Genomic DNA, 21,924 nt, shown 5'->3' with positions numbered 1-21,924 from the left:
ATAATGACAACAATGAGTACTCAGTATCTGTAGACATGCAAAGTAATGAGAGACAGCAGAACACAAATGACCACAGTAACCACATTTTGCACACATTAGCCTCTGCAGAGTAACAGTGAGCAATTACACAAATAAAGTACAATGTTACCAAACTCTAACAGGAAATTTCTTATATGTCTAATTTACCTTTAATGGCACAAAGATGACAAGTCCAACATATCAGTTTAGCTCCCTATTAATTCACTAGTCTCATTGTTGAAAATGACTGTGATTTCAAACATACAGATAGCAGATTGAAGATTTTATTTCACTGGTTCACCATAGTTATTTCAACAGCACCTGGACCTATGACCTGTGACAATGACGATGCCCAGCTTAGTGGAGAGGTCACTGACCAGAGAACACATCTGCTCCTGGTGACCCAAGGCTTTTTTTATCTCTGTCTTCATGTGCTGGGACTCAGTCTGCAGCCCTGTCATATTGCTAAGAGGAACGGCTGCGCGCTAAAACACACAGCATAGTAACACTAATGACGATGATGGTGGTGCTTATCCTCATATGATGATTAATCTCCCAAATATTTAGACAGCTATGCTGTGTTTGCAGCATGATCTTTTGAAGCTATCAGTGTGAGATGCCAAATCAAGCCTCCCTAATTTAATATTGTGTAACAGACACACACTGAGGCCAACAGGAGGTGGTACTGCGTTTATTAAAGAGCGGCACACAACACAGAATAACATGAACACATGCTTCAAATGCCATGCTGGATCAGTTTTACAAAGGCCAGTGTTACATGAGAAGCCACAAGTTAAATCCACAGTATAATTTGAATGGAGATTACAGATTATTCCTGTGATAGACGACAGATGCAGACAAAAGTAATGGCGTAGATCTGTAAGGTTTTGGTCTTTAAGTACATTCACCTCTCCACAACAGGAAGTTGCCAATATTCTGATCAGACAATGTAAATCAAGAACACGCATTTTTTTGACACATGATATAATGGCCAAAATAGTGAATGGAAATTCATTATTCAAGAGCTCCAGATCCTACAGGAAAAGCTGTTAAATGCTACTCAGAGCTACATTCCTACTTATCATCTAACTAGATATATATCTGTGTTCCCTTATACATGTGTAGTACTGAATATCATAGAGAAAAAGCAGAAAGAGCAAAACTTACAGTTGAATACTATATATGTATAAAGTTCACATATTCTACAAGTCAGTCTTAGTCCTACAGTATATTCATGATACAACATCCTATTAGTATTTCCATACATATGATCGATACAGTTAACAAACTGCACATTAACAAAGGCACTGTGTATAGAAACAAAATCTGCTTTTTTCAATAAAAGGAGCACAGCAAAATATAATATTTTTTCCAGATCAGATGCTGTTTTTATAGTTTAAAAGTTGACTGCTAGAAACTGGTGAAGCCATTCTCTCAGGTGTGTGACGGTTTCATGTTGATGTCTGAGTGAAGAAGAGACGTGTCAATCATCTATTGTGCAGCCAACTTAAAGTGATGTGTGTGTCAGTCTCTCTCCTGCAGTGAAGTAAAACACTGGCGAGTTCTGCCAGGCTGCAGTGAATTATGGGGCAGTGTATCCCTGATCAGGTGATCTTTGTCAGGTTTGCATGACTAATGACTGACATTACATACTACTAATCACTTATTAAAAAATACTGGCCATTTCAAGTTATGGCTAGGAAACTGGTTATTCATGTTATTGTGTTTGCTTTGTAAATGTAAACTGTAAGTGTAACATTTATGTCAAAAACAGAATCAAGATGAAATTTGCTCAGACCAAACAAGCCACAAGCCTCATGTTTATTTCACAGAAAGTAAGAAAAATGGTGTGATTACGATTCATAATGGTCACTGACACAATAAAACATAGTAGTTCAGGTCACAGACTCTGAAAAGTGGTTAATGATCATTCACAATGTGATTTACACAAAATACAGAATTGAACTAATTGTGTGCATAGTAAGCAGGTCGGATAGTGCAGCAAATCAAGAGGCTGGCACGAAGATATGAAAGTTAGATTTGTAACAGGATGCAACAAAAGGCTCATTCAGTTTAAGGAGCAACTTAATATGGATTAAAATCTGCCAAGACTCTGCCACCCAGAGGCTGAAACTTACAACTTGTTGCACACTGTGATCCCACACTGAGTGCTGATGTCTCACTGAACCATTGATCATGTGATTAGACTGACTTGATCAGCAAGAGTCTTGACTTTAAATTATATGTTACAGTAGTTGAAGCCATTATTCCAACTGCTTCACTCTTACATTATGTTCACATCACATTTACCAAACTGAAGACCACCTGAGCACAATGTACAGTGTTCACAACCTGATCACATGCTCCTTCTCCAACTTCCTAGAAAATTCCTGTCAAAGGCTGGATGTGGTCAGAGGTGACAGAGTGGCAACTTTCAACCCATAGAGGTCAGAGGTCACTTTTCTGCTATAAAAAATTTAGATTGGGGGGTTACTCTTTAAAATTACAAAATACGTACACAATCTGAATATTTCAAACAACATCTGAGAAACACATCTGAGTAGAGGGAGGACTACCACTTCATCTCCAAAGGAGGAAAGTGAGAGAAGAGTAACAAAATGAATGAAAGCTCAGAACCTGAATGTCTACCATGTGCTACTTGAGGTAATATGGAAATGTTCAGTAAGCCTGGCACGCGTCCAAGGTCTCTATTAAGGCTAATCTTTTCTAAGTATGGCTTTGTATTATACGTTTGCTTAGCGTTTATATCTGCATTGTGTCAGAATGTGAAAAAATGTGAAGAGTAAACACTATTGTTAGTATAAGCAGATGTTATGAGAGCAGAGAGCAATATTTAAACATCATCCATCTATAACACAGTGATACACTCTATCACAGATCCAACTAAAGCCAAACCACTGTCCTAAGGTTTGGGCACTTGAGTGGTGAAACAGGCACTGCACATCAAAAACGAGAAGACAGCCGACATGACAATATACCACGAGGTAAGGGTTATACAAACGATTCAAAGATATTGTAATAAATGTAAATTTTACAATCACAGTGGGTGAGAATCTGGTGAACCTTAAGTGTAACAACGGTTTGGTAATCCAACAACCTCTCTCTGAGTTAGAGATAAATCTAAATAATCTATAAAAAACATAGTTTTCAAAGTAAAGAGGAAATAAAAGTTACCCATATCACACTGTGCTCAGTCTGCTGCCAGCTACAACTGGACTCTGAGCATTAGATGAATCACCTTTTAATGAAGAGGCAGAAGCTGGCACACATTGCTCTGCTCCCACAGGTGAATAAATGTCATAACAGCTGACAGGGAAGTAGAGCACTCCAAACTCCAGGCAGGAGTTTAGACAGCTCTGGAGAACAGTATTCAGATGTGTCCTTAATTTTTTGGATTCTTTCTGTCACCTACTATTAAAAACTGTGGTGTTTTTCCTTCTATAAATGATATTTAACACAATCAGATTCAAAAAGAGCCAAAGCTGACTTTTACTTTTCAGAAATACCCAGCTCTGCTTTGGATGACTTGTAGGATTTGACAGGCATCCAGCATATAATCCTGGCTAACTAGTGCAGTGTGATAAAAATCAATGTGTCTAACACAAGAATTTAAAACAACAAAAGATACATACAGTCTGGTCCTTTAGAAGTAAGGCTCCAGCTTTTTTCTCCTCTTGAAAATTATAAATCTCTAAAAAAATACAAAAAAACCCTCTTGGTTGGTGTAGAGTGCTTCTGGTCAAAGGCAGCTGCATAAGGGGTCAGAGGCTGAAAAAAACTGTTTTCATGCTTGAGGCAGATATACGTCAAAGGATTGAGAGTAACAAGTCTCCGGCCTGATTCATCAGATGGCTGTTTGGCACTGTGGGGTGGTCATTTTCTGGAGCAGAGGGATCTGTGGGATCAGACAACAGAAGGTTTAAATCATTTTAACAGAGAGTAATGAACATAAGGGCTTAGCACACAGTGCTATCACACATTCAGAAACTCCAGCTATGTTCTGTATACACTATATCGGTGTATTCTGTGCTGTATTATTCTGTCACACCATTTGTGAAGTAAATACAGGTGATTGCTGCAAAGTGAAAAAGGTGAAAGCTTTGGACACAATCCTCTGAATTCAATGAAATATCTATGTAATATATATAAATATCTATTAAAGTAAAATATGGCCAGAGATTTTTAAAGAATGACTTCAGCACCCTCTGATGGCCAATCATGGCTAACAAGGAGCAGACACGGAAAGATTCCCACAGAATTATCCTGAGTCAGTGTGTGCATGTGTTGACGGAATTAAGTTGTAACTGCACCATTATTATAACTTACCTGGTGAGGCAAACAACAATGAGTAACTTTAACCTCATCCAAAAAATGTATGTACAAAATTTTGTAAAGACTGAATGAAATCTGTAGAAATAATGAAAAGAACTGGTTTGAGAAAAAAAAACATTTACAAGATCTAGATAATTCCAGAAAATTGCTCCTGCTTCATCTTAAAGCTGCAGTAATGTATTTTTCAGCCACTAGGGGAACAAATGAAAAAGCTGAAAATCCACACTGACATGTATAATCACCTTATGAAGTTGTTAGGGTGACCATGTTAGCAAACAGTTGCCTATTTACATTATAAGATGGTGTTTTTAGGCATAACTATTAAACTTTGTTTTTATGTGGGTGGTGAAATTCTTCATGTTTGCTTCTACACCGCACTGCACTCTTGTGCTATTTTGTAGGAAAGTCCCTGAAGACATGAATGATAAACCGACAGCATGGAGGCTGCAGCTTGGCAGGATGGAGAACTGTTGAGCGTTGGTGGGTGTTTGTGCTCTGTTAAGTGCCCTGTGGTCAGTTGTTGTCATAATGTTTTTAATTTCTGACAAATATATGCATCGACAACAGTATTTTGAGGCTGCTTTGTATTCTGTTTTTTGTTCAAACACCCAAATCTTCTAAGCCAGAAAGTAAACAGCTGGCCCTGAAGACAACAGTCAATATAAGGATTAAGCTCAGATGAGGGGTCTGATGAGATCTATTAACTCTTGTGGAGAACAGTGCCATTCTCACCTTAGTCAGATCCACACCAGTGAGGGCGTTGACAGAGACGGGGAGCTCAGCTAATAGACGGTTCACCTCTCCAGTCACGCGGCTGCCTTCTCCACTTAGGATGACAATCTCATCGGTCTTAGACAGGGGTGCAGCCACCTTACTGGCAATCTATAAGACACAGTGAGCTGTTATTTCACTGACAAAACACTCCTCTGCTCCACACCATCACATACATGTGAAGGTAAACAAGATCGGACATAAATATATACTGTACCATTCATTCTGTTCCATTCCTCATTAAAAAACCTCAGGTGTTTGTACCTTTGTTCTCCACAGCAACACGTGACAAAAACATTGGCACCAAAGTCATGTCTCTGTTAGACTGTAGCTCTCACCACTGTGCATGCTAATGCTTTAACAAATGCCATGTTAAGACATTAAAGGGGGTTTGCCCCACACTAAATGTGAGAAAATTAGTACTTGTAGCATCTGTAAGGCAGGGTTTGGGTTGGTTCATTTTAATGATACACATACCAGGCCAGGAAACAGGAGGAGACTGTTAAGGAAACATGAGGAAATGCACTCTTTACAAGTATTGACAATGGCAGATCGTTTCTCTTCCCCTGGGACTTCTTGTTTACACAGGACATGACAGGAGAGACAGCTGCTGTATCTCTCAGTGCTGTCCAGTGATGACTGGTTTGTTGATGTGGTGAGTATAAAAATCAATACTGACTTCAGAAAAGTAAACAATATGTCTCATTTTAACTATGCTTATTTGACACTATTTGTTTCATTTTTAGCATTCACAAGAAAAAGTCTATTGAAAGAGACATGGACATGACCTTGGTGCCAATCATCTAGTGTTGTAGACACAGACGAATAAACCCATTAAACCAAATGTTGTATTTCTATTAAAACCAGTGGTGTATAAATGTATAACACAGACCTTAGGCAGAGCCTCCAGGACCAGAGCTGTCTTAGCAGCCTCTCCATACTGTTGGTAGGCTTCAGCTTTCAGCCTCATTTTCTCAGCCTCTGCCTTTCCCACAGCTTCAATGGAGGCAGCCTCTGCCTCTCCGATACAGCGGATCTTCTCAGCCTCTGCCTGTGCCGTCAGCACCTTCTTTATCCTGGGGTAGGGTTACAGAAGCATCAAAAGGACTGTTCATTGTTTGCTTACATTAGCAGTTTCTTCATGTATGTATACAGTATACTTGATTAATATGTAAGTTTGACTTACAGGTGAAATATACACAAATGTCCAACTGATTATAAAACTAAAATACAGTTTAGCCCAGTTTTATTGCTGTCTTTATTGTACGGTTATGTAAACAAACATCTGAAAACATTAAGTTAAAGTTTAAGTTGATTGATTCAGTCGTATGAATTGTGTTTAAAATGTTTGCTTGTCGTGGAGCTCCTTTTGTTTGCATTGGCACTAAGGGTTGTGTCTTTACAGGCATGTTTATCCAAAAACAAAGGACAAGACTCAGCATGGTTTTATCTTGTTTCCAGTTTCCTTCCTGATTTTAAGAGATTTTATTATGTGTACCTTAAGTCAGTTTTTTTAATAAAGCGCCAAATAACAACAGGAGTTGTGACAGTGCAACAGTGGCAAGGAAAAACTTCCTTCTAAGAGGCAGAACCCACGAGCAGAACCACACTCAGGGTGGGTAGTCACCTGCCTCAACTGTTTTTTATTGGTGTTCATTGTGAGCAAAGGTAACTATGTGAAAGCCTGGCTTGTCTTTCATGATGCTGTAGTTTTAGGGCACTTATTTGCATGATGGTCACTCAATCTGAACAGGGACTAAACACAGCTTGGATTATAAGCATAAGGAATGTGCCATCATGAACTGCTATTCATTGGTTGCTGCATTATGGATTCTTCAGTGTTGGAATTGCATTTAAAGAAATGGCAACAGCTTAATTTAAGGCAGATTTCTGTACTGCTGTCGGTTGACATTTGATTCATGAAAAATATTAAAACATTTGAAATTGAAACTAGTCATTAGCATTTTCCCCTCGAGAATAGACACATTTAAAGTAAAATAACAGTGAAAGACGTTCTGCTGTGTGTACTGAGAGGGGCAAACTGTGTGGGATCCACTCACTTCTGTCCCTCAGCCAGCTGCTGCATCTTGTAGGCTTCAGCCTCAGCAGGTCTCTTCACAGTGGCGATGAGCTCCTTGTCAGTTCGAGCGATCTCCTTCTCCTCAATAGAGATCTGCTTCTTCCTTTGCACCACCTCAATTTCTATCTCCTCCAGACGGATCTTCTGCTGCTCTTTGGCTGCCTGCAGCTCATACGCCAGCTGAGCCTCTGCTTTCTGGAAAAGGCAGGAGATCTTATTTATACTCCACTCTCATTGAGTTTGCTTGCTGAAGATATATTCAGATGTAGCTATTATACCTTTGTGTTCACTTCCTGGTTGAAGGACGCTTTCTGCATTTCCAGCTCTCGTTTGGAGTCGGCCATTTTTGTGTCAGCTAAGAACTTAACATCCATCATTTCTTTCTTACACTCAGCTTCCTGTGAAAGACAGTGTGCAAAAGGTAATGACAGGGAGATGGATCAAGAGCAGTCTGTTGGTTTCCTAATGTGATATCTATTAGCTCTTAACAATCAGAGAACAGATGTTTTTAAATTGCTCATGTCTGTAGGTTTAATTTCCTCTTAAAGCTCTTCTTACCCTGATGCCAGCGTCTCTCTCTGCCTCTGCAACACCAATGTCTGCATCTCTCTGTACAGCAGCTGTCTGAGTTTTGCCCAGTGAGCTCAGGTACTCCACTTTATCATATACATCCTATCAGATGAAGAAGTGTGAAGATAAAGCATTGTAAGTTATCATCATTCAAATGTGCAAGACATTTCAATGATAAATGCATAATGAAGCAAACTTAGTTTTTCTATTTGTCATGCCTTGATGGTGAAGCTGAGGATCTCGATGCCCATGCGACCAACATCAGGTGCTGCCACCTCTCGCACCAGTGAGGCAAATTTGTCTCTGTCTTGGTAGATCTGCTCAACAGTAAGGGTTCCTAAAAAAATAGAAACAATGGTTAATGTTGCGTCAACAATAATTATCATGTGAGCATGTTATACATTTTCTGTTTGCATTAGCAGCTTACTTGAATAAACAGAAGCAGCACATACCATTACTTTTCAATTTTTTAAAAATAAATTAAAAAATGTATGACTTCAGTGAAATTGATCAATTGACCTTTCCAGGTTGCTGTTTGCCAATTGCGTGAATCTTTTCATTTTGAGCTTGTAACAGATGGCATGGTCCCCACAGAGCCCTGATCTCAAGAAACAAACAAGAAGTGAGCATGCAGCTTAGGGGAGCTACCCACCAAGGATAGCGCGCAGGTGACCCTCGAGGGTCTGCAGGATGACACTTTTGATCTCCATGACTGACTTCCCCAGGAACTGCTCACAGGCATAACCCAGCAATTCATTCTCTGTCATCACTTTGACCTGGTGTCAACATGGACAAAGATCGTCAGCTGAACACACATACACAAACACGGGCACAACACAAGCTCAAATACAGGCACACACAGGTGTGACACACATCAAAACATGACACATACTAGCTTTTGTGGTATCATCCAACAATAATTTTCTATCTAGCAGTTATCACACAACATCACACCATCAGTAACACATAGAAAACAGCTAAAAGTACAAAAGAAAGTATAATATAATGGGAAATTAACACACAAACAGAATTTGAGGAAATCTTACAAAGTCTGCAATGCAGTAGTGACATACATGCATATATTCTGGGTTGTTTTGAAGCAATTTGGAGTGCTTCAAACTTACAATCATGCATCATTGCTATTGATCTGGCAAAGAAACCTTGTACTGAGATGAACTGCTTCAATCAGAACAGAAAAAGTCTATACACATAATCCACTGCAGTTAGCTGTTCAGCAGGTGTTGGGGACGGAGGGAAAATCCTGGCCAATACTGGCATGAAGCACAGTCTATATGGCCAGATAAATTACCAATTCATATAAAACCTGCTGAGTTTACATATCACTTAATTTTAGGATTATTTTGGGATGTTGTTTTTTTTGTTCTTTCCTCATATAAATCATCATTGTATAGTGACTGCAGGCAAACAATATAAGTGGACTTAGTGCAGACAACAGAATCCTTGAAACCATGGTCAGTAATCAGCTACTATATGCTTTACTTTGCTAATCAATATCAGCAGATGCAGACATAAATTTGACTTCAAACCTGTTCCTTTTGGGCGTAAGCAAAGCATGTACTGTATAGACATACTTGTAAATGAAAATACTACATTAAAACATCTTGAATCACAGAGTTAAATACAGATATAAGGATATAGTCCCTGTTTGATTCTGCATTCAAATATCAGCTACACTGAGAAAAATCTGATAAGCTGGATTCATGGCAATGCAGTGCCATGTTACATGTTACACAGTCTGAAAACAATGAACAGGATCATTTAAATATGAAGTTAAAGAGGGGGGGAAAAAATCAGAGGAATAAAATAAAAAAAATCAATGGCAATAACCTGAGGTTTACAAGATAAACACAAAGGGCAGTCAGTGAAAATACAACAGCTCACTTAGACAATTAATCTGTTAAATTAAAAATGTGTGTGAGACAGAGGTTTTTGGATGATGTACTCCACTGGAGCTGTAAAAAGAGAGAGAGTGTGAGCTGGGTCCTCAGGCGAGAGGTCTACACATTGTTTGGTTTTGCAACATGCACTCATACCAGGAATGAGGGCAACACAATGTCAGGGGAGATGAACATCATTCCAAGGAAACACATCTGAAAACAGAAAAGGCTGCAACTCAGCCACACAACCACACACAAGCCAGCTCAAACAGACAGCAGGGGGAGCCGTACCGTGGCTGAGACTGGATTAGGGACCTCTGTGCAATAGTAATTTCTTGCCCTTTGCTCCTGACCTGCTACCCCAGCCCCACCACATCCCCCTCATGACACCACCCTCCCTCCTGCCTCTTCCAAACACAAAGCTCCTTAAAGATACAAAACTGAAAAGCACAAGTAACAGGAAATGTGACAGAAAAAGAATAACAAAACATCCAACTCATGTTCCTCAAAGGCCAGAAGTTATCTTTTAAAGGTGACACATTTGTTAGGTCTTTAAATCGATGTGGTTTTACTGAAACTGACCAGCAGAATGTCAAAGTAGACAAAAATAATCCTACTTAAAGTCACATGGCAAAATGTGAACAAAGAATGTGACTGATTTATTAGTAACATGAAGTTAAAACAATATCCTACATTAACATTCTGCTCTGGTTTTCTTTAAATGAATTCTGCTGGATGCCTCCCTCTGAGTCTATACATTTGTGTCTCTTTAATTTAAGAAGGACACACAACCCCTGTTACCATGGAACACACACTCTACAATGGCTGTGGCTTAGGTTGGACCAATCAAATGGTGGCATGGTGAGCCTCTCTGTGAAGTGAACTGTGTGAGAGTAAGGGGCTGTTCAGCTGCAAACAGTAGGCTCATTGTCGACATGCATGTAGAAAAACACAGAGGAGAGGAACATCGGCATGTCTGTAGTGAAAATGAAGAACTGATGATGTGGCATTATGTTTTAAACACAACAAAAAACACTGGCATGCAGACTAAAAAGGGGAAATGAAAAACAACAGGATATCATTTGGAAGTTATCAAAAAGAAACTCCACCATGAAAAAGATTTCCCTTTTTATTACACTTGTTTGGAGCTCAATCTACACTTTCCTCAAGACTGAAGACTCAAGCCGAGACTAGGAGAGTCCAAAGACAGGGTCAGTCAAGTGCTTTCATGGTATTCCCTACACTATTGTGTTAACTTTCTTTCAATGAGAAACATTGAAGATAGCTTTGCCTGAAAAACAGCAGATTACTGAACCTTTCCTCAAATTTCCTAATGTTTTTTTCATGATCAACAATATCCATCTGCATTAGGGAGTCAACAGGGAGAACACAAGCAGCCTAGACTGACCAATCAGGGTTCGTCCATGATCACTTAGTATCTCTGAAGCCACTGTCAGCCTTTTGACGACTCCTGCTTAAGGCAAACAAAGTCTGGTCTTTTTTCATCCAGTCCTTGCTAGTTCATGCTTTTATCTCACCCACGCTTGATTGCTATGATGTGAATACCTCCTCTTGTCAGAGGAAATATAAACTGACTGTAGCTTGTGCATAATACTGCAAACTAAAAGAAAAGACCACACTCCTACAATCCCGGCTGTCGATTTAAGAAAAGCTTTACATGATCAGGCTCCTGCTTTATCCCTATGATCTGTTAAGACACCTGAATGTTTGAAATGATATTGTCGATTATAAGCAAACTAAAACACAACAGTGAAATGTTGTATTTTAGTTTGCTTGTAATCATTTGCCATCTTTCTTTTTTTTATAATGTAAAGAATTCTGAATATCACAGAAAAGAGAAAGTATCATTATAATGTATTCAGTCTGCTGCTAACTTTTAATGTATAAGCATTGTTACCAAAACTGACTATGAAGCAGATTATGTTATGTTATGTGGATTTTCTCTTCAACATTTCAAGTTGTCAACCTAAAAGATTTCCTTTTGGCACTGATGAGGTTTGAACAATGAAACAGCAGACACAAAAAACACAAACAAGCAAAATAAAAACATTGACAGATGTTTTGACACTAAGATGCACATCAGCCACTACACAAGTACCAAGTTCACTGAAAGACTGAAAACAGCACTGTGTCAACAAAATGCTACATTGTGCCAAATCTGTGGTACAAACAAAATGAATGAATGACACAGCACTACTGTCAGTCAGGCTGCAGCTTGGTCAGATACGTTTTTATGAGAAATCATGCAGACAACAATTTGACCCAACATCTGTGTGTACATCTACATGTCTCTTGATCAAAAATACAGGTATACATCTTAACTTGAGCCCTCTGTATGAAATACCACCTCTGCTGTGATTATGAGGTGATGCCAGAGAAAAGAGGGGTGGAGGGGAGGGAGGTGTGGGTTAGTGGAGTCTGAACTGGCATTCCCAGAAAAGTGTGGTGATTTACCTGAGCCACCCCAGTGACAGTAATAGCTACACCCTCCGCTGTCTCTACATCCTCACACTTGGGCTGCAGGGTCATAATCTCAAGCGTTATCCTGTGAAGAATGTGGAAAAATAAAAAATAAAAATTGACATGTTCGGAGGGAAAGCAAATGAAGGGAAGGGCCAGAACACAAGGAAAAAAACAGGACAAAGTGAAACCATTCGCCCAAGGACTCCAGATCACTAACAACGGAGCAAAATGAGATGCTGTCCACAATACAAATCTTGTATAGTTTAAACTTTTGTCATTATTTCTTTCAAATATATGCTCAAATAATGCAATCTGCATTTCATTTCATTGGATTTCTCAAAATATATTTTTTGCCATTTCTATAGCATTCATTTAGTGACTCCATTGCCAAAGGTGACTTAGAGTTCAGCTTTATGGCGAAGCCCAAGTTAGTGACAGTTGATTGTCTCCTTTTGACTGCAGAAGAAAAAAGCAATGAAGATGAGAAGAGCAAACACACACAGACAACGTTAGCTTGTTAGCTGAACCATTTTCCTGAGTCGTCCTTTGATCTCGAGCACCAGCCACTGCTTTTTTTTTTCTGAGGGTCTTTTGAAATGTATTACCTGAGCCACCCCTGTCACATCCAGGGGAACACCCTCCGAGGTTTCGATATTCTCACAGCGACAGAGGATGGTCATAACCTCCAAAGACATTCTACGCAGGCAGGCGGGCAGCAGGAATAGCAGAGGCAAAACAGTAAGTTGGACAACAGCTGTTAGGAATGTCAGTAACCAAGGTCAAGAGGAAGAAGGAAGAGATAGGGGGTAAAAGACACAATGTGACCTCTTGTTTTGCTGGTTTTAGCCCAGAGGGCTGTTTCACATATATATATGCTGCTGGTGATACCTCTTACAAAAGCAAACAACAGAGCTACTGTAGCCTCTGTTCATAAATAATTAAATTAAATGGGACAAAGAGCGAGATCCACAGGTAAAAACTCAGTCGGTGTTGACAGGATTCTTGATCCCTGTGACTCTGCAAGATTACATTTGTATGGAGATTACTCAGGAATGCCCTTTTCAAGCCATCATATCCTCAACTTCAATACTAGTCTGCTTGGACTGTTTATGTGAGGTTATGTTTCAGCGCTGATAAAATACCCAGAGCTGTTCTTTTTTAGTAAATCCAGCTTCAGAGTCAAAGATATGGGAGACTGACTGCAGCAACACTTGGAGAGAGGACTCTCTGGTTAAAAGCTCCTCCTCCCCCTCTTTACAGAAGAATTGGATCAATGAGTCACAGGCCTGGACATTAATATGATTACTGCAGCAGGAGCGGGAAGCCACACTCCCTCCCCCCTGTTTTTATACTGCTGTCCAGCTACTGGCTTATGCACACAGGGCTTTTAGCTCAAGTGGTCAGTGCTCTGAAGAAGAGCAAGAGCATCTTTCCTGTTCTCATCATCCAAGAAAGCATCTGAAATGTTGACCAAACTACCCATGACGAAAACATTGAATAAAAATAGACAAGAGGGAATTCCTGGGACAGCTTGTCTCTAAATGGGGATTTATAAATCCGGACATACGCAACAACTTTATTTTATTGTTGAGGTCTACCATTACGTTTCCTAGCAACAAAAAACAGAGAACAGCACTTAATGGGAAATGGGTAACCTGAAGGAGACACACTAGGGGTGAGACAGGATGACATCCACACCAGACAGAGCAAAGCAGGTTAGTAAAGTAGAAACAGAGCAGAGGCAGGCAAACACTAAAAAACACAAATTATTTTATATCAAAACCAGGAGCTCCAGAGACAGGGAATATTATCACGGATTAGTCTATTTTCATAAGATCACATTACACTATGTTTCACAGATCGGTTTTCAACTGCTAGATGTTTTTTAAAAAAAGGCAAACAAACACCATAGGCAATTGAGCCTTGTACTTGAAAAATGCACTTAAAAAAAAGAGTTGAGATAATTTCCCATAATTATTGGGCAGCTCAGTCTAAATTTGTGATCACTCAGACCTGAAAAAGTCTCATCAAAAGTTGATCACAAGACAACCTAGAGTCTGTAAACAGCTTCATTGCAAATAAAAGCTGCTACACTGACATTAAATCAGCGACTTGTGTAACTTGTGTAACTCTGGGATCTTACAGGGATACATGGGCACATTTTAGAGAAGAAGCTAATGTTTCAGAGTGGGGTAAAGGTCAAATAAACAGAGTGCAAGTCTACAAAGAGTCTGTGTTTCAGTTGCAGGGCTTGTTTCTTTTTTGAGTTAGACTTGATTAACATCAGGCTAAAGACTTTGTTTCTGGGTTAAAGCTTCTGTTTTTTTTTTTTGTTTTGTTTTTTTTAAATTGAATGATTAATATTCAATTTCTTTGTTTCCTGTACCCCCCAACCCCACCCCCAGTGTCACTGGTTTAAAATGGTAGTTCAACACTCTACAAGGTGAAGTTATTTATTTGGTTTTGTAAATATTTTGTTTGTAACTTTCTCTGACCTTGCCATTATGTACCATCTGTTTATTTTTCCAGCGTGATCTCTGAAGCTGGCTTTTAAAATCAGCGGACAGTGATGATCCGCTTTGTTTACACATCTGTTAAACATTAGTTCTTAATGCTGATGTTGTTTGTTTATTCTTCAATGGACTGTATAATGGTAGGAATGAGAGTACAACCACACCTCTTTTCTTAACAAACTTTATGAACTTTTTCAGGGAATCTGCAAAGCTGAACTTAAAACATCCACATTTTAATGCTATCTAGACATGAAAGTCAGACTATTTTCAAAATTACAAGTGAAAATGGAAAAAAAAAAATAAATAAATAAACTTTTTCCTCTCAAATGTTTCAGTGTAAGTTTGGCAATCCTGCTTATTTTTCTTACAGTTGACAAATTCCATGAAAATACCCAAACCAACAATGCACTCGGCAAAAAGCCCATTTGTCTCTACTGAAGGTGTTAATCTTTAAAAACAAGTCTCAAATGTATGGTTTAACAGCTGTGCACTCTATTTTTAGCAAACACCACATCACAAAATTAAATAGTGCATTTGTTAGGAACTATTTTCAGCTGTGGATTAATCTGCATTTTCTCTCGTAGTGTGTATTTACAGCCCAAGGAGAGTGCACATGTGATTGACTCAAAATAAACTACAAAGCAATTGTTCATCATTATGAAGAAACATATAATTCAGAGCAAATTTGTGACTTACTGATGTGTTTTAAGAGTTTCTGAACAATAGTGGAGCTCTGTGGAATAAACAACATGCACCTCAGGCTTTGGCTACACAATAGTTCATGGATCGATTCATTGTTGGCCTGTTCTTTTCATTTGATTTGTTGACAATAAGAAAAAGCAAAATAACACCAGTCTTACCCTTTAATTACATCTGCTTTATAAATTATGATATCTACATCTTGTGTGTGTCTGAAGTTAACACATGGCCTGGGGTTGGTGCTGTAGAAAAGCACATGAAGTGTCCAAAAAGTGTCCACATGTCTTACCTCTGGATGTCAGAGATGAGCCACCAGGCCCATGCCCAGCCTCCCACAACATATGTCTTTTGATCTGAGCCACAGCAGCCACCTTTGGAAAAACACAGATGAAACTGATGTCACGTGGTTACAATCACAGTAGCAAAAATAAATAAATAAATAAAATAAAAACTGCAGTAGCATCAGTTAGTAATATAGAACAAAAAACCATTAGAGGAGTAATTTGATTTGGATTGTTTAGACCCTCACCAAGTAATTTCTTAAACAGCTGGAAAACAAAATTCTGTATGAACTTCATTTAAGACATCCACAATGGATTACATGCATGTGCACAAAGATTCACGTAACAGCTTAACTGAATATCTTTTATAATAATACATAAATACATAATCCTATATTTACCTGTGACAGCACATTTTATTTTAAGCGCAAAGAAGTGTAGAGTTGTTAGGAGAGACCTATCAGCCAGTGACCCAGTTTCTCAGGAAGATGATCATGTGCTCTTTTAAAAAGTCAGAAAAACAAGCACCAGTCACATCTTCCAACCACAGTCCCCACAGTGTTTGTTTGGGTGCTGTTACACTAAAAGCAAGCAGGTTATCTCTGCTTTCCAGGGTCACTTTCAATCTCTTGATTTGATGTCACCTTTCTCCCACTCACACAGAGAAGGATACTGTAATTTTCACAGCTTCTCAAATCAAGCATGTGATGCATGTTTATCTCTCTTGACTCAATCTGACTTAAATGTTCTTCTCGACTTGGAACTAGTCAGCCTTGTTAAATGCTATACACATGTGGTGCAGCATGTGTTATCTGATTGTGGTGAGTCATGTGATTTAATTCAAACCATTTATCCAACACATACTGTACATCATGTTAAACTTTCCAGACCAACAGTTCTCTCTGCACAATACACACATTTCTTTCCTGTGCAGAATTCAACAGAAACATCCAATTTCAAAACTGCATGTGCCCATACCCTCCTAATGCAGCACTGTAAAAATTACAGTAACAACAGCTTCAAAGTGAATGGCAGCTCTTCGCAGATGAGATGCAAGTTAGGTTAGACAACATGTATCAGTCCCATTCAGCGGCCTCAGTCTGATAGTTTAATCTCAAGCATTTAGTGTGACATTCCCAGCTGTCACATGTTAACTGACAGGCAGAGGAGGGGGAGGAGCTGGGCTATCTTTACTAACACATTCAGCCTTACAACCCAGGGGCCATACTGACATACATCACTGATGTTTCCATAACATTCCCATCAACAGGATTATTATCAAAAACTCTTCAAAGGGAATATTGTGAAATTTCTAGTCTAAAGCAGAAATCTTACTTTCGGACACCCTTTTCACATTACACAAATAACATACTTCCTCAGTGTGACTGAACAATAGCCCACAGGAAACAGTAGCAATAATGTGCAGGACAGGAAAAAGACTTAGGAGTCCCTGGAAAACAGCAATACGCTCAACGTGAATTCATAATGATGACATACGGAACTGGCTGTGATGCCACATTTCCTGTGCTCTTGCTTCTCAGTTCACCGTCTGCAATTCTTGTGACTTTATTCATGAACCAAGTAACTTTCATTTTTGCTTTTTGCCTTCTTGAATCCTGAAATTTTGACCAGAGACTGACCACAAGCAGAATGTATAGTACCATGAAAAAATCTTTTTGTTCTTCTTCTTATGTTCTCTTACGATATAATCTGATTTCTACATTTTAAAAGGGGTGTTTCAATAAAGGAATGTGGGTGGGGCATGCTTTTACTATTAAAGCCCACCTGACTCCTGCAGAATCCTATTTCCAACTAAAGCAGCAGGCGGAGGGGCTATGGAAATACTTGGAGTAGTTGCTCTAGTTTACCACTGACATAACTGAGATTCCTTACTGCATTCACTCCTCTGTGGAGGGGGGAGGGGCTCCATGCAAATGAATGAGAGTCTACACAGGATAAAAAAAATCCCATCATCAACTTTTCTTGATGTGGGGCTTTGTTTTTGAAAAGTAATGCAAGCCTTATTCATAAGACACAGATAAGGTGGTGTTATTTCATGTATTTCACAATAGGTTATTATAAGAAATTCTGTGTTGATGCCCATCCTCCTCAAAATACAGAAAGCGATTTCTTGTTGTGGAAAGAATTGGCCTTGGGATCAGGATGTCACTCATGGCCATTAACCTCTGCTCTCAATCTATGTTCCTCTAAGTGGTGACTAACATGCTCTTAAAAATTTGTTCACAGTGGAAAATCCCAAAGACATTTCTATTATTTGTTCATCACTAGTGGAAGTTGTCCAAACAGATTCAATTATGGAGGTGTGCTAAAAACTGTTGGTGCACTACACTGCCAAACCACTTTTCTACAGTGCTGAAAGATTTCATTTAAGGCGCAAAACTCAGGGATTCATTAAAGTGGTCAGTAAGGGATCCATGTCAGATCGTTGGAGAATGCAGCAACATGCTAAAAAGCTTTGATTTCACCATTACTTAGTGATACACAATACTCTTTTTGACTTTCTACAACATTACAGAGACTTTTGATTAAAACAAAATCCAATGCTAGTCTGTGGGACCAAAACTTTGACCAAAAAGAGGGGGCTGGCCTCTGAGTTTTTATATGAGGGGCCCCTGAGATTAAGAGTCCTGGGTGTCCTGTGTAGTATAGTTTAGTTCATGTTGTGTGCCAGACTGAAACCACAAGAGTTTATCAGCCTTTCTCATGTAATTTAATCAATCCAGCTGTAACATTATTCCCTCTGCAGCAGAGAGCCGCCATATCCTACCACCACTGTTCAGACATAGAGATATAAAATAAACTCGTTATATATTTTAGCCCAGCTTTCCTACATCTCGACTTCTATAAATAGTTTCATGATTGTTGCTTTATTATAATTAAGTGGACAATTGAAAGCAGTTCCGTAAGCAAATGTTACATTTAGAAATCAATGTAAACAGATGTGGAACCAAAACTGATTAATCCCAGCCACAAAAATGTTGGGAGGACATTTGAACACGCATTACAGCAATGATATAATACGATAAAAATAAAAAGGTTATTAAAGCAGAGAAAGAGAGAACATTACAGAAAACATAATTTATAAACGTCGGCATGATATAGTGACTATTATGTCACCAAGAGCCTAAGACGACATATAAAGGCAGATATGAAACATTTTCTCTTTCGCGGGTGAGGGTGGACCCGTCAACTGCCTCAGTAAATAAAATAGTTGGGGGGGGGTTGATATAATATTACAAATAATATTGACTTCTGTTTTAACGCATTAATGGGTTACTTTTCGAATAAAGGTTAGGAGAGTGTTGTATTCTTTCCGGAGTCTTCACCGTGAGCCCGTCATCTAGCGTGACGAGCCAGGCAGCAGCCCGAGGAGGTACAACACATCGTGCGAAAAGCGTTTACGTTACCTGAGACTACAAGGGCCTCGTTTGGTCCAACGGTGTGGCAGTTTCCCATTTTACCGACAGAAAAAACCCGTATCCACACCCACTCGACGCATACAAGTCGAATTCAGCTTCTAATCACGGTTTACCTCCTTTTTCACAAAACTCTTCAGTAGTTTTTTCCTCACAACATTCACACAGTTGCTTCACGCCCCTATTGATGGTTCTTTTTTTTTTCAAAATGGAGAGTGGAGCAAGGGATACATCATCGTCCGTAATGAGAGTGACCTTCCGCTTAAGACATTCAAAATAAAACGCATCCTGATGAAAATGTGTTTAAATAATCGTTTTCATTTTATTTCGAAAATTACTTTGCCAAGCTTCCGTCCTTCTTTTTGTGCTACTTGACTCAGCTGATCAGATACCCCTCCTCTCTATGCTGTCCCTCCTCCACAGCAGAGAATACCGCCTCACAACAATAAAATAGGCGTGGTAGTTTAAATGTCCTCTCACGCAATCACTAAAATTTTCTTGAGAGAACCTTGTGACCAGGTCACATAGTAATTATCTCCTTTGGTATCATTACCATGGATTTGTGTGATACAGTCATAATACCTCTCTGAAATGTGCCAGAGTAAAACGAGAGAGAGAGAGAGAGAGAGAGAGAGAGAGAGAGAGAGAGAGAGAGAGAGAGAGAGAGAGAGAGAGAGAAATGGCATTTTCGCAGCTGTCTCTGTATGCAGGGTGAATTAGTTGATAACATCTGGGGTGGGGTGGTCGGTCCATATTTACACTCCCAGCCCTGGCAGTCAAAGCACATGCTTGGCTTCGATCAGTCAAATCATCATTAATCAGTTGTTGATTGTTCATTTGTGGACTTTGTCAACTTACCCAAACGATAGGGGTGCATTGACTGCAAATCCCAGTGTCCCTGGTACCAGGTAGTATTCCTCGGTGCCCACTTTATCCAGCAGGTGGCCCACAGACACAAACCATAAAAGTGTCCATATACAGTGACAGTATCTTACCAATATAGGCAAAATAACATGTTACTAAAAGTGATTTTTTGGAGCGATAAGTTATTCCTGTTATTGTACAGGTGCTAACATCAATCTGCTTCTTTAAATTCAGTGTTAAAGTAAAGACTGTACACTGTTAGGGAAACTCTATGTGACATGAACATGACAATAACTCTGATTTTGATGAATAGATTTGGCTTCATGGCTTCATGGATTTGGCCTGCAGCTGCTGGATGACTGACATCCTGCTATTCCCCAGAAACTCCAAAAGTCTAGTTCATCTCTACCGCTGCAGGGCATCAGTTTGAGGTTTGTGCTGTTTGTAAAATGGATGCAAGTTTATCATCATAACAGGAAGTGGATTTTATTTCAACTGTGCACAGTTTTACAAGGTCCCTGTCTGTTGTCTCCCTCACCCCACAGCCCCACTGCTTTACTCTTAATCCTCTGCCTCTGCTCCATCTTACAGACTTCTCTCTGTGCCACATTCCTTCTTCTAGCAGGGTTGGCTGTGGCACAGAGAACGGCGGCATATTTGTCAACCTGTGATGTTCATCACTACACCCGTCTGCTGCAGCCTTCTCTTTTCTTGGTTTGCTGTGTTTCCTCTTTGACACAGCTCCCTGTATTGGTTCATCTCCAGCTACATTCATGCGACACTGTAAATCCTGTTCACCCATTTTACCTCATAAATCCCAGTGTCTACTATGTATGTCATGCATGTTGATCCTGTTCAGAGCAGTTGTTTAATATCCAGTGGGTTAACTCCCTTTTCATACATGACTGGCTACAACCACACAGTGTTGTGCGTTGTTTGTTTACTGTGAGACAGTTATTTTGAGGGCACTGACAAGTGGGGAAATTAATGTTAATTTCTCCACTTGTCATAAAGAGAAAATGCTTTCTCTAAAATGTGTACATGATAAAATTGTTGATCTCTTTTGACCCATATGGGACAATGCAGGAAATCAATCCAGCTGGGACATGTGCCTAATTGCAGGGACAAGTGCAAACAAAAGAAAGGTAATTGATAAGTGCTCTGTAAAAAGCTGCAGTGAGGTTTTGTTTGTTGTTTTTCTTCATGGTTACACATTCAAAGAGCTTCTATCTATACCTCTGCTTATAATAAAGGTTAATTACTATAGGAATGTGGTGTGTGTTGGACCATGGTGACCCCACCTGAAATCTGTGTTACAGCACGTGTCACAGAGCAAATTGTGTAAGTTTTTCAGATACTCTGTGTACTGCACATGTATAACAAGCTGGTCATAAAAGAGTTGTGTCTCCCTTTGTCTATACTGGCAAGCTTTAGATTTCTTGCTGATGTAAAGATCTTGGTGTTACAGAGGAGCAGAGAGCTAGTGGAGTCTATAAGAAATCAAAATAATCATTTATTATGAAAATAATTTAGTAGTTCTATTGCTTTTCTTTGCTTGAGCTTTTTAACTGAACTGTTGACCCCATCAACTTTGTCAATAATATTTTAAAAACATAAAATAAATAAAGTTTGGAATAATATAGAAACAGAAGCCTGTTTGCATCCAGCTGGAAGTATTATATTTACTTTTACTGTTAAGATTATTTACTTTGGCCCTCTACAGTGTAAATTGGGAATAATTCATATTAAAATTTGCTTTTACTAATAAAAACTCTACAAATTTCTATAACCCTTGTGCATTTTAAACCTGAGTTTTGTGACACCTGTTAACTGAGACAAACCTTTCCCTCTGTGAGTCTTGAAGTCACCACATGCTGGAGTGTTTCTGCTAAGCTAATCATTAAGGATAATAAAAAGGAAGGTTATATCACCCAGAGTCACTTAAATTACAGCCAA

General features: G+C 39.2%; 1 protein-coding gene across 1 annotated transcript; it reads right to left on the bottom strand.

Annotated features, from left to right (window-relative positions):
- Positions 1 to 693: 693 nt before the first annotated feature.
- On the bottom strand, positions 694 to 19,307 carry LOC108893655 (flotillin-2a). Its single transcript, XM_018691857.2, has 11 exons — positions 19,096 to 19,307; positions 15,676 to 15,757; positions 12,166 to 12,256; positions 8,445 to 8,568; positions 8,011 to 8,129; positions 7,781 to 7,894; positions 7,501 to 7,620; positions 7,203 to 7,417; positions 6,035 to 6,218; positions 5,104 to 5,253; positions 694 to 3,934 (listed from the first exon to the last, which is right to left on the bottom strand). The coding sequence occupies exons 1-11, from the start codon at positions 19,142 to 19,144 to the stop codon at positions 3,884 to 3,886; spliced, it is 1,299 nt and encodes a 432-aa protein (XP_018547373.1). The 5' UTR covers positions 19,145 to 19,307; the 3' UTR covers positions 694 to 3,883.
- Between the last annotated feature and the right edge of the window lie 2,617 nt (positions 19,308 to 21,924).

This window comes from Lates calcarifer, linkage group LG20, assembly GCF_001640805.2.
Source record: "Lates calcarifer isolate ASB-BC8 linkage group LG20, TLL_Latcal_v3, whole genome shotgun sequence".
NCBI classification, from domain to species: domain Eukaryota; kingdom Metazoa; phylum Chordata; class Actinopteri; family Centropomidae; genus Lates; species Lates calcarifer.
Note: the sequence above shows the minus strand (reverse complement) of the source record. Positions and strands in the feature narration are given on the sequence as shown.